The sequence below is a fragment of the Capra hircus genome, chromosome 3 (genome assembly GCF_001704415.2).
Source record: "Capra hircus breed San Clemente chromosome 3, ASM170441v1, whole genome shotgun sequence".
Taxonomy (NCBI): Eukaryota; Metazoa; Chordata; class Mammalia; order Artiodactyla; family Bovidae; genus Capra; species Capra hircus.
In genome coordinates, this window is record NC_030810.1 from 18,320,461 (window position 1) to 18,333,525 (window position 13,065).

At 61.5% G+C, this 13,065-nt stretch overlaps 1 protein-coding gene across 10 annotated transcripts in view; it reads left to right on the top strand.

Moving 5' to 3' along the window:
* Window positions 1-13,065, top strand: part of PTPRF (protein tyrosine phosphatase, receptor type F) — an 84,373-nt gene that overhangs the window by 60,161 nt on the left and 11,147 nt on the right. For 4 of the 10 annotated variants that reach the window (XM_018042916.1, XM_018042929.1, XM_018042947.1 and 1 more), the window contains 9 exons: window positions 555-748; window positions 5,226-5,343; window positions 5,424-6,002; window positions 6,679-6,776; window positions 6,937-7,190; window positions 7,288-7,381; window positions 8,414-8,626; window positions 8,903-9,057; window positions 11,548-11,663. In XM_018042916.1, the coding sequence (XP_017898405.1) occupies window positions 555-748; window positions 5,226-5,343; window positions 5,424-6,002; window positions 6,679-6,776; window positions 6,937-7,190; window positions 7,288-7,381; window positions 8,414-8,626; window positions 8,903-9,057; window positions 11,548-11,663 (1,821 nt within the window). Of the gene's footprint in view, window positions 1-554; window positions 749-3,898; window positions 3,926-5,225; window positions 5,344-5,423; window positions 6,003-6,678; window positions 6,777-6,936; window positions 7,191-7,287; window positions 7,382-8,413; window positions 8,627-8,902; window positions 9,058-11,547; window positions 11,664-13,065 lie in introns of all 10 variants that reach the window. The other 6 variants (XM_018042909.1, XM_018042923.1, XM_018042936.1 and 3 more) reach the window with 3 other exon arrangements.

Genomic DNA, 13,065 nt, shown 5'->3' on the forward strand with positions numbered 1-13,065 from the left:
GCAAGAGATGTCCCCACCGGACACCCAGGGCTCAGCCTCCCGAGCGCCTCTGGGGGACTCCCCATCTTCCCGGTACAGGCTTAATGGCCCCGCCTGGGGAAGTGGAGCAAGTAGGACAGCCTGTGCCTGAATCCCAGCCCTGGGGCTCCCCAAGCAAGGGAGCCTCAAAAGGCTGAGGCCAAAGAGGGCGAGAACCAGGGAGACTGGTGCTGGAGACACTAGTGAGGCTCATCTCACTAGACGTCGGGGTGACATGGGGCCCAGAGGAGACAGCACAGATTGTGCTGACTCGGGCAGGTCGAAGGCCTGGGACCCCACCTCCCACCTTGGCCCTCCTCCCCACCAAGTGAGGCAGTCCTGGGCCCGAGGGTCACAGAGTCCCAGGCTCTTCCCCATGCAAGTGGAGGGAGCCCTCCACGTTCGTCTGCAGGGCAGACAGTCTAAGGCAACCGCATCAGGGGTAGTGGGGTGTGGAGGCATGGCCCTGGAGCTGCGCTGTGCCTGCCTGACTTCCTTCTCCACACACCTGACTTCCTCCTTCTCCTGGTCCCCAGTGCCCAGTGGGCCACCGCGGAAGGTGGAGGTGGAGCCACTCAACTCCACTGCCGTGCGCGTCTCCTGGAAGCTGCCTGTCCCCAGCAAGCAGCATGGCCAGATCCGCGGCTACCAGGTCACCTACGTGCGGCTGGAGAACGGCGAGCCCCGTGGCGCCCCCATCATCCAGGACGTCATGCTGGCCGAGGCCCAGGTGTGCCCCCGGGAGGTGGTGGGGTCGGGAGGTGGTGGGGTCGGCGGGCAGGCGGGGAGACCGTTGCATTTCACTTCCTCTTTGGAACCTAGGTTCGCTCCCCTCCCCTGCCTGCTCTCAGAGGGCTGGTGACACCAAGACAAGCCGTGGCATTTGGGGAAGCGCTGAGACCAGGAGGTTAGGGCCAGCTGCCAGGATCACTCCCTTCTCTGTCTTGGGTCTGCCCGAGCTGTCCCAACCCAGGGCTCGGCCAGCCCCACCTGCCCTGGTGGCAGTCCCAGCCTGGCAGTCACCTCTGGCTCAGCCACCGGTGCCAGCAGTGTGGAGCTCTGTCAGCACGCCCCCAGGCCTCATCCCCCCACCCCTAAGCCCTCCTTGGTGGCTTGCAGGAAATGCCCCCACTGTCTGTTAGGCTGGGTTTTCGAGCTGTGCCTTCCTCCTCTCACAGCCGGGGCGGTGACCTCCCCCCTTCGGCTGTTGTCCCGGCAGAGTTCCGTGAATCGGGCCGGGCTGATGTTTGCTCTCAAGGGCTGGGCTCACAGCCCGTCTCACTCACACCTCTACAGCCTTCCGTCTTCAGGGGATGGTGCTTCTGCCCAGGAGCTTGGGGTGAGATTCCTAGGATATTCTCAGCACTGGTTGGCTATCCAGAAGGAGAGCCTGGGGCACTGGGAGACTGTGCGAGCGGGCCAGAACTTCCCAGGAAGGGGTGGCTGAGCTCAGATAAGAGACCAGGTCTCAGGATTCCTGGGAAAGGCCTGTAATTGCTACCACGACTTCCCTCCCCACACATTCTGTTGAAGATTCACGACACCTGGCGGCGTGTCTGTGCTGAAGGGCTTTCTGTCCAGAATCAGGGCCGTGAGGGGGTGGAGCCTGATATCCCCCCAAGAATGCAAAACCTCTCCCCCCACTCCCCGCCCCGTCTGGCTCTTCACACCACCCCCGTCCCGCAGACTGGGATCAGACCGGTGTTCTTCAGGCTGCACTTAGGGTTGGACTCACCCACAGGCAGGCAGGCTTTCGTGTCTGGCTGGGTTCAGTTTTCTGCCCAGAGGGCGCACTCTGCCCAACGATAAGGGAGCAGGGGGAGAAGGCGGGCCTGTGACTGCATTCCTGGGGCAGGTTGAGGGCTCTTCCTGGAGCCTCCGCGAGTGGACACACCCACCCAGAAGCATCCCGGGAATGGGCTCCCTCCGGCCCTGCCGCCCCAGGGGGGCCAGCAGCACAGCTGCAGCCACTGCGGCTCCAGAGAAGCTGCTTCTCTTTGGGTGCCCCCTTCTGGTCCCGAGTGGTTAGGAGGGAGCTGGGCCATAGGATGCAGGGCACTGTCCTCTTGGTCTCAGTCTCCTGTGACAGGAGGTAAACATGCGCCCAAGCTCTAGGGAAGCTGAGTGAAGGTGGAGGACCCGCCTTTGTAGCCCCTGACACACGGACTGGGTCATTGTGCTCCAGGCCAGGAGGTGAGCAGATGGGGCCTGGTCCCCAGCCTGGCCACAGGGCCCAGCTGTCCCCTCAGCGCCTGGTCAAGGACATCACAGCCTGTCCTTCCCCACAGCACCATCTGCTCAGCCCAGGCCTCATCAGTGGCATGCATGCCCCCCACGACTGTTTGGGCAGACTTGTCTCTTTCATGTATGTGTCTCCATCTCAAGTGTGTTTCTCATGGTCGCTGACTCCACCTCCCCGTCTCTTTTCATCCCTGTGGTCTGTTTTTCCTTCCTCTCTGTTTCTGTCTCTCTCGCTGACTGCATTTTCATCTATCTGTTCTCTTCTCTCCTGTGATCCCTTCCGTCCTCTGGCCCTGTGTTTTGCCTCAACCTGTTTCTCTTTCCCTTCTTGTCTCTCAGCCTCCCCCTTGCAAGGCCCTCCACACCTACGCCTGGCTTGGATAGCAAGGGCATCCCCCATCCCCCTAGGCAAGGAACCTAGAGCAGGGCTGGGCCCAGCCACACCTTAGAAAGTGGCCGAGGCCAGGAGGGACGGCCGAGGGCCTCCTCCCATATCTTGTCGCACACTCCTTGCAAGGACTTTCTAAGACAGCTTCCCAGAACAGGAGCAACTGGGATTGTTGGACAGATACCAGGCCAGCACTGTGAGGTGGCTGGACCAGAGGACCCCATGGTCTGGCGATGTCATGGCCCCGCTTCCTGTGCTGTGCTGGACAGCTCTCACCCCCCAGCTCTGCGGTGCCCCAGGACCTTCCTCTCTCCACCCTCTGTGCACCACAGCCTGGAGAAGAACATATTGAGAATCAGCAGCAGCAGTAGTGCCAGCCCAGATCTGTGCCTTCCTATCTTGATGTTCAGGCATCCTGGGAAGGAACTGGGTCTTTCCCAGTGCCTGTAGGGCAGGGTCCAGACTCTGAACTTGGCACTCACAGCTTCTGTCATCTTGCTGACCAGTCTGCCCTGCCCCTTCCAGCGTCATGTCTGTGCTGAAGGGCTTTCTGTCCAGAATCAGGGCTGTGAGGGGGTGGAGCCTGATTTCCCCCCTAGAATGCAAAACTGCCCCCCCCATCTGGCTCTTCACACCACCTCCGTCCCGCAGGCCGGGATCAGACCGGTGTTCTTCAGGCTGCACGTATGGTTGGACTCACCCACAGAGGCAGGGCTTTCGTGTCCGGCTGGGTTCAGTTTTCTGTCCCTTCCTGGGACATCATCACTTGCCTAGAGCACACTGCATAATCTGTCTTCCCGAGTGGTATGCTTCTGAGAGTGAAAGGAGATGTTGTGAATGATCATACCAGGACAGCAAGCTTAGACCAGGACTGTTCCCAGCAAACCCGTACAGCCATTTCCATGTACAATACAGACACTTCGGTGTCTCCCCACCCCTCTGCCTGAGCTGTAGGACCCACCCCCTCAAGTCTGGCAGCCTTTCCCTCTAAGCACCTCCAGGCGGCGCCCTCCAAGCCCTCAATGTCAGGGTGCCCTGTTGCTCTGGCCCTCTGCCCCCCAGGTCTCCCCTCCTCAGCCCTGGTGCCCCCAGCTGGGCTTGTGAGGCAGGGGCTGGGATCTTTGGATGGCGAGTGGTCCTGGGGTGCCACCCCTCTGGCCTGTGCCTGCCACCAGCCTTCCCCCAGCCAGGCCCCTCAGGGCCAGAGTCCTTCACATCCTGTCTCCCTTTCTCTCCCTCTCCCGCGGTCAGTGGCAGCCAGAGGAGTCGGAGGACTATGTAAGTAAGAGGTGTGCGAGCGCGGGCAAGACCTGGGTTAGGCTGGGCTCATGGGACACTCCCCCTCCCCCGCCTCTCCTCCCAGCCTGAGCCGGCAAGATCCACAGGGCACCAGCCACATCTGGAGAAAATTGGCATTTACGCCGAGCCCGGAGCTGAGCAGCGATTGGCATTTTCTCTAATCCTTACTTCTCGCCTGTCAAGCAGCAATTTCAGGCCAGTGTTCGAGATCGACCGGGCCCTGGCCCTTGCTCTGGCCAGATGGGGATGGAGTTAAATCCGATCCTGATCGTTAGGCCTTATTGATCCCTGGAGTGAAAAATCACCTGCTCGAGGCCCAGGCTGGGAGGCGGGTCTGGGGGCTGGGTTCCGGCATCGGTGTGTTCTGGAGCCCCAGCCCTGGGAGACCCTCCAGCCAGGGCAGAAGGAGCCTGCGAGGGTTTGGTGGCGGCTGCAGCAGCCCCACTTGAGGCTCAGAGCTGGAGGGGCGCCAGGGCTGGTGGTGACAGCTCTGTTCCCACTGCGCGGTGGTCCCCTCCCTCCTCCCACTGTTCCCTCTGTGTGGTGTGGCTTGGCCTCCCATGGTGTTTTTCCGCATGTCTCTGGAAATGCCTTGGCTGGAAATGGGCATATGGGTAGGGCCTGCCAAGGCAGGGGGACACTGCCCTGGCTGACTTTTCAGGCGTCACTGGGGACAGTATGCTCCCCAGGGTGGGGGGTTCCCTGTCCTCTTCATCTCTCCTCCCTGCCCCAGCAAGCTTTGCAAGGCATACGGTGCTCACAGAGCCAGGGCCTGGGTGGGGACAGGGGTCCTACTCTGTCCTGCAGGGTGGCACCTCGGCCCACCCCTCCACCTCCCTCTGTGGCGTGCGTGTGCAGGCCTTAGTGTCTATAGGTGGCCCTCCGCCTGCGGGTGCAGGAGGAGCCGCAGGCTGCATGGGTGTGTGTGACAAGGGCCGAGCGAGGTGCTATGTGCGTGCGAGGCTGTCTGCCCTGTGTGTCACGTGTACCCGGACCTCACGAGGTGTCATTCACAGTACAATGCAGTGAAGGAACAGTGTGGCCCTTTGTTCTTGTCTGAAAGGAAGAATGAGCAGCTTGTCTGCCCTAGGCTTGTGGCTCCCCGGAAAGGCTGGGTCCTCCTGGGCACACATCCACCTGCCTGTACTGCCTCCCGCAGGGTCCAGTACCGCACAGCCCCCCTCCCAAGACCTCTGGCCCCGTGTGCCTGGGGTGGCTGGCCCGGTCTGGTCCCTCCTTGCTCTCCTGTGATGGGAATGGGCCCCTCCTCCTCCTTTAGGAAACCACCATCAGCGGCCTGACCCCGGAGACCACCTACTCCATCACCGTGGCCGCCTACACCACCAAGGGGGACGGTGCCCGCAGCAAGCCCAAAATTGTCACGACCACGGGGGCAGGTGAGTGAGGGTTTGGGGTCGGGAGCTGAGGGTGGGGCCGAGAGGAGGGCAGGGCCGGAGCCCAGTGTGTGGCTGTTCAGTCCCAGGACGGCCCACCATGATGGTCAGCACCACGGCCATGAACACGGCGCTGCTCCAGTGGCACCCGCCCAAGGAGCTGCCCGGGGAGCTCCTGGGCTACCGGCTGCAGTACCGCCGAGCTGACGAGGCGCGGCCCAACACCATCGATTTTGGCAAGGATGACCAGCACTTTACGGTCACTGGCCTGCACAAAGGGGCCACCTACATCTTCCGGCTCGCTGCCAAGAACCGGGCCGGCCTGGGCGAGGAGTTTGAGAAGGAAATCACGACCCCCGAGGACGTGCCCAGCGGTTTCCCCCAAAACCTGCGCGTGATAGGGCTGACCACATCTACCACGGAACTGATCTGGGACCCCCCAGTGTTGGCGGAGAGGAACGGGCGCATCACCAACTACACCGTGGTGTACCGTGACATCAATAGCCAGCAGGAGCTTCAGAACGTCACTGCCGACACCCATCTGACGCTCTCCGGCCTCAAGCCAGATACCACATACGACATCAAGGTCCGCGCACGCACCAGCAAAGGCGCCGGCCCGCTCAGCCCCAGCATCCAGTCCCGGACCATGCCCGTGGAGCAAGGTGTGTGCTGCGGGCACGTGGCTACGCCTGGGGACCTCTGCTCTCCTTGACTCACTGACCTCTGGCGACTGTGAGCCACCAGCCTCTGGTGTGTGACACTCCAATCTCTCATGACCATGATCACTAACCTCTAGTGAACAGGCGCCACATTCTGTGTGTGTGGCCTCTGACCTCTGCTGTCCTTGGCCTACTGACCTCTGCTGGGCAACTCCAATCTCTCGTGACCTTGACCCACTGATCTCTCATGACTGCATCACCGCTCTTGGGTATGCAACACTAACCTCTTGGGGCCACAACCCCCTGACCTCTAGTGAACACGGTCCACTGTGCTCTGGTGCGCGGCCACATGGCTTCTTGTGACCGAGTCCCACTGACCTCTGATCACTCTAACCTGCTGTCTGTAAGCTCCAGCTTCACCCGTGCCCTTCTGGAGATCCTGACCACGGGTCCTGTGGCTTCTGCCCTGCTTGGTTCTCACCATGAGGAAGAGGCAGGGCTGGGAGCTGAACTGTGTGCAATGGAAGCTGGCGGGAGTGGGGCTCCTGGCCCTCTGCAGCCATCCCTAATCCCCCACACCTTGCCCCCCCGCCAATCTCTTCCCAGCGGGGAGCCCTCCAGGCCCATTTATCCCCCTTAGGCAGCCAGAGGTGACTCCTCCCTCCTTACATCCCTACAGTGTTTGCCAAGAACTTCCGTGTGGAGGCTGCAATGAAGACATCCGTGCTGCTCAGCTGGGAGGTGCCCGACTCCTACAAGTCAGCAGTGCCCTTCAGGGTAGGTGGGGCCGGCCAGCCCGACACACGCAGTCCCGCTGCGGGGCCCACGTCGCAGTGCCCGCCCACGTGTCTGCATTCACAAAGCCCTGTCCCGCAGGCCTGGGAGGGGGCCCCTCACCTGAATGCGCTGCCTGCGCCCCCTTTCCCCTCCCGTGCAGATCCTGTACAATGGGCAGAGCGTGGAGGTGGACGGGCACTCCATGCGGAAGCTGATCGCAGACCTGCAGCCCAACACTGAATACTCATTTGTGCTGATGAACCGCGGCAGCAGCGCGGGGGGCCTGCAACACCTCGTGTCCATCCGCACGGCCCCCGACCTCCTGCCGCACAAGCCACTGCCGGCCTCAGCCTACGTCGAGGACGGCCGCTTCACCCTCACCATGCCCCACGTGCAGGACCCCTCACTCGTCAGGTGTGCAGACATGTCTCAAGGGGGTGGGGGGAGGAGGGTGGGGCTGGCCATGCAGGAACGAGGGGAGGACAGTCCTGATTCGCCTCTGCCCACCCAGGTGGTTCTACATCATGGTGGTGCCCATCGACCGCATGGCAGGGAGCATGCTGGCGCCACAGTGGAGCACGCCCGAGGAGCTGGAGCTGGACGAGGTGCCCGGGGACCCGGCCAGGGCAGCCCTGATGGCAGTCCCATTGCACTGGTTGGCTGTGCCCCAGGGACTCCCCCCAAACTGGAATTATTCTCTGATTGGCAGCCTGCCCGCGTCTCTAAGGAGACGCACTCTGAGCTGGCTCCTGGGAGCTTTCAGAGAACTCCTGGAGGGCTTACCGAGACCTCCCCAGAGGGGTTTGTGGAAGATCCCCTGGGGTGTGAGGTGACAGAGACATCTCTCAGATCTAGAGAATCTCGGGCCCTGTGATCCTTGCAGTCTCCAGGGGTCTAGAGGCCACAGATGGGCTCGAGTGGAACCCAGCAGTGGTGGGCAGCCAGCCCTCTCTGGTGAGGGTGAGGGGCAGGTTACCCAGAGGGCCCCTTCTTAGCAGGTTGGCTGGGAGGAACGGCACTGCCTGCTGGTGCCTGGCGTGATTCTACGCGGACAGTGAGCAGGCCAGGCTCAGGCCCTTGACATGCATGGTGAGCCTAGCCTCAGCGTCAGGCCAGGCTCAGGCCCTTGACATGCATGGTGAGCCTAGCCTCAGCGTCAGGCCAGGCTCAGGCCCTTGACATGCATGGTGAGGCCAGGTCAGGCAGGCCGGCCTTGACATGCATGGTGAGCCTAGCCTCAGCGTCAGGCCAGGCTCAGGCCCTTGACATGCATGGTGAGCCTAGCCTCAGCGTCAGGCCAGGCTCAGGCCCTTGACATGCATGGTGAGCCTAGCCTCAGCGTCAGGCCAGGCTCAGGCCCTTGACATGCATGGTGAGCCTAGCCTCAGCGTCAGGCCAGGCTCAGGCCCTTGACATGCATGGTGAGCCTAGCCTCAGCGTCAGGCCAGGCTCAGGCCCTTGACATGCATGGTGAGCCTAGCCTCAGCGTCAGGCCAGGCTCAGGCCCTTGACATGCATGGTGAGCCTAGCCTCAGCGTCAGGCCAGGCTCAGGCCCTTGACATGCATGGTGAGCCTAGCCTCAGCCCAGGAGCGTATGCTCCAAGGCCCCTGTGTGACTCCTCTGCTCTGCTGCCAGCTGCTGGAGGCCATCGAGCAGGGCGGCAGGGAGCGGCGCCGGCGGCAGACGGAGCGGCTGAAGCCATATGTGGCCGCTCAGGTGGACGTTCTCCCGGAGACCTTCACCCTAGGGGACAAGAAGAACTACCAGGGCTTCTACAACCGGCCGCTGTCTCCAGACCTGAGCTACCAGTGCTTTGTGCTCGCCTCCCTGAAGGAACCCGTGGACCAGGTCTACCCGAGACCCCGGGCCTGACCAGACACCCCCAGACCATCTCAGACACCCCAGAGGCCCCAGACCTGCACTGCGGTCTCAGGGCACTAACCCCTAGGATCCAGAAGGCCAACCTGACCTGGCCCTAGGGGCCCAGTGAGCTGACCAGGCCCAGGTCAACCTCTTAGTTCCGGGAGACCCGGCCCAGAGCCCTTTCTCCAGGATTGGGGGTTGGAGAATGGGCAGTCTCACCCCGGGGCTCACCCGCTCTGCTGTTCCTCCACTGGGTCACAGAAGCGCTATGCCTGCAGCCCCTACTCCGACGAGATCGTGGTCCAGGTGACACCAGCCCAGCAGCAGGAGGAACCCGAGCTGCTGTGGGTGACGGGCCCTGTCCTGGCAGTCATCCTCATCGTCCTCATTGTCATCGCCATTCTTCTGTTCAAGAGGTGAGCACTCTGGTGGACGGCCAGTTGACCCCCAGGCCCGCCCCAGCCAGGCACATGCAGGCCGGGGCAGCCATGCCGGCCTGCAGCCCGGGGTGCACGCTCCTGGGCTCGGAGGGGAGCCAGGAGAGCAAAGCAGTGTGTGTGCACGCCCACTGGTGTGAGCCTGGGTGTGATGAGCAGCCGCGCATCTTCACAAAGGATTTGTTCAGGTGCATCCCTGGGCCATGTCCGTCTGTCCATCTCTGTGTTTTGGTGGATATGAGCCTGTCTGTCTCTCAGCTTCAAAACACCACCTCCTCCTGGCCTCCTACCTTCAGCATCCCCGCTGCCACCAGCCCTAGATGACTCCCAGCCTGTCTCCCCTGCCGAGGCCTTGAGAGGTCCAGACCCAGCTCCAGGTCCACGTGCCCACGGACACTCACTTGACAGACGTTTATTCAGTGCCCGCTGTGACCACACCATCCACAGCTTTCCCAGACAGAGGGTGTGTTGACCCTCCTCACAGCCCTCCCCCCAGGGTCCCTGTCACAGGGGATGGGCCCCCACCCAGTTACCAACCGGAAGTCCAGGTGTCACCCTGGACCCTCCTCCCTCCCACTTGCCCCCCAGTCTCTCGTGAATATCACTTGACCTGCCCCCCCCACCCCACCATGAGCTCCCCACGAGGTGATGCACACGCACATGGCACGCCTCAGTCCTGCCTCTTGCGTAGCTGCGGCCTCCTCCTCTTCTTACCGTGCCCGTTCCTCTCTGTCCTCCTCGCAGCCTGAAGGGTATTTGCAAAGATTTACTTTGTCACCCTCAATATAAAACTCGGCTCTAACTGGAGAGTTTTATAGTCTGTCTGCAGTCTGACGGTCCATCAAATGCCTGGCTGCTCTGGCCCCTGCCACCACTCCTACATCATCACCGGCCTGGCCTGCGCCCCTCCACTGCACTCTTGTCCCATCCTTGGAGACGCCTCTCCAGGCTCTGGGGCCACGAGGCTCTGCCAGGCCCCTCCCACTCCCTGCTCACTCTGTCCCCCACTGTCTGGTGGTGCTGCCATGGGAACATCGCTGGGCCTGTTTCCAGCACCCAGCACAAGGCTGTCAGCGCCCGCTTGTTGGTCCTTGTGTCTGCACACAGGTACACACCCAAGGGGGCCTGTGCCCAGTGCCCCGTCTCTCCCTGCCCTTGACCCTGACCCTTGACCTAGACCCAGTGCCTGCTACCTGAAGTTAGCTCCTTCCTCCCAGGCTGAATAGGGACAAGCTCGCCTGGTTCAGGGCTGGAAGATCCCTGGGTGGGGAGCCTGAGGAGCAACTCCCACGCCCACTCAAGCCCCCTCCACTGCCATCTGGGTCCTGGCGTATGCCAGAAGAGGTGACCCCCTCCCTGTGAACGCCATGTGGGTGCCGTAGATCGGCCCGCAGTGCCCCCCTGTGTCATGAGAGGGTCTGAGTGTGTGTGGCGGAAACAGTGACGGTTCCTTTCTTCTGTCCTTGCCTGTCTCTCGGGACCTAGTAAACAAGAAAGGTAGGAGTCCTTCCTTCTCTTCACACGCCTCCCCCTGCACTTCTTGTCCCCGTGCGCACTGCGGGCCCATCGGGGAGGGGCGCTGCTCGGACCAGAAGCCACCTGGCCTGCGGCTGTCTGGTCAGCTCAGCAGACGCCGGGGCTGGCTGTCACCCTCTCCACCTCTGCCCTGCACAGGGGGTGCCCCTTCTCAGGATGAAGGCTTAGCTCAAAACTCTGATGCTGCCCGTGCATGCATAGGCCGACTCGGAACTCCCCAGAGCCTGCCCCCAGGCTCCCAGGTATCTGAGGTCACCGCAGTGCTGCAGGAGACAGAGCCTGGCCTGTGTGCAAGGAGCGCCGGCTGCAGGGCAGTGGGGAAGTGTGTGGTGCACACTGACGCACACTCGCATAAGTTTCCTCCCCGACACAGCTGTGTCCACTGTGCAGAAGCCGTGGATACTTGTCAGCAGATGGACCCCACAGTCTGTCTTTGATCCTGTCCCTGTAGACTGGGGACCCGAGGCCAGCAAGGGAAGACTCTGCCCAGCCAGGGGAACGCCTCTCCCTGCTGCTCTGCGCCTTCACCCTGATCCCAAGGGCCAGACAGCGGGGGCCCAGCTCTGTGATGTTTGCATATCTGATGTGTTGTTTGCATGTCTACTCCTGGTGACTCCTGCTGCCTCAGCGTGGGGGTCTTGCGGACAGCAGCCACTGCCCAGCTGTGACCTGTCCCCGTGGGAAGGAGCCACCAGCCTCTGCGACCCCTTCCTTTCTTGCTGTGCTGGCCCACTGTCCACTCCTACCCCTGCTCTCTCCCCATCCCACCCTGTGAGGCTGCTCTGGCCCTGGCTCCCCTGCGCTCAGAGACCCCAGGCCGGGATGGGAGGGGCAGAGCTGTGGACACAGAGCTCTGGGGCAGCCGGCCATGCCACGTGTCTCTGTCCTCTGCCTGGACCTCGGTTCTCACCAACCACCCTTCTGCCTCTCCAGGAAAAGGACCCACTCCCCATCGTCCAAGGACGAGCAGTCAATTGGGCTGAAGGACTCCTTGCTGGCCCACTCCTCCGACCCTGTGGAGATGCGGCGGCTCAACTACCAGACCCCAGGTAGGGTGGCTCCCCCAGCCTGCCTGCCCCGCCTGGGTGTGCCGGTCTCCGCCCAGGGGCCCTGGCCTCACCCTGGCCCCCGTTTCCTGTTCCTGCCTTCCCCCCTTCTCCCTGAACCCATCGACTGTGATGAAGTGACCAAGGAACCCCGTATCCAGTGGCCGGACAGGCGCTACAAGGCCTGGAAGCCTCAGTGGGTGGGGTGAAGCTCCTTAGACCCTGACCTGTCTTCAGTCAAGCCCTCCAAATATAGGTCCGGGACCTTCACAGAACCCACATCCCAGCCCCGGGGTGGCAGCCCCTGTACCTACATTCTGACCCCTGCACCCAGAAGAGGGGTTTTTTCGGGGGGATGGCTCATCAGATCTTGTGGCAGGATGGGGATGTCTGCACCTCACCCTTCCTGATGGCTGGGCCCAGATTTTCCGTGTGAGCCCTAGGACCCAGCACAGGACCTGGTGCCTGCCCCTCCTTCCCCACCACTGTCGTGGGCTCTCTGGATATCATTCCCTGTCTGCACCCCAGCAGACACAGCTCAGACTTCTTCCCGAGGGAGGCAGGGTCATTCCTCGGCTCCCAGGTGCTCTTTCCATCATGACACCTCTCACCCTGGGCTGGGGTTGCCTCAGTGACAGTCTGAGCTCTATGAAGCCAGGAATTGTCTCCCCCCACCGCCATCTCTTGGGTTGTGCACATGGTGGGTCTTGTTGAGAGCCTGTGAATGAGTGAGCTATAGCACACACAGGGTTTGTGTGTGCACGAACTACTTAGCCCTGAATGCTGAATGACCCCACCATTTCATGGCTGGAAACAACAGCAATGATGTTAGTCTCACAGCTTTTATGAGTCAGAGATTCAAACAGGAGCATAGCAGGAGCAGCTTGTTTCTGTTCCAGAATATCTGGGCCCTCGGCAGGAAGACTCAAAGGCTAGAATCATTTACATGAGAGATCAGCAAACTGTGGCCTGTGGCCAAATGTGGCCCACCACCTGTTTCTGAAAATAAAGTTTTATTGGAACACAGCCATGCCCTTTCATACATGTACTGTCTGCGGCTGTTTTCACTCTAGAGCAGTTTAGTAGATATGATACATACCATATGTCCTTAAAGCCAAAAATATTTACTCTCTGGCCTTTTATGGGAAAGTTTCCTGACCACAGAATTCTGGAGACTCGTTCATTCTTGTGTCTGGTGCTTGACCCTGGAGTCGGCTATGGGTCCACCTGGGGTTTTCGGCTCTCTTCCTGCACCCTGGGCTTCCTGACAACACTCCGAGTGCACGTGTCCTGAGAGGGAGAGAGCCAGACTGTTGCAACCAGGTGTGGTCAGATCTGCGAGGAATCGGAACTCTGGGGTACTCGGGTCTGGAGGGCAGAGAAGCTGCCCCTGAGAGGGATGCGA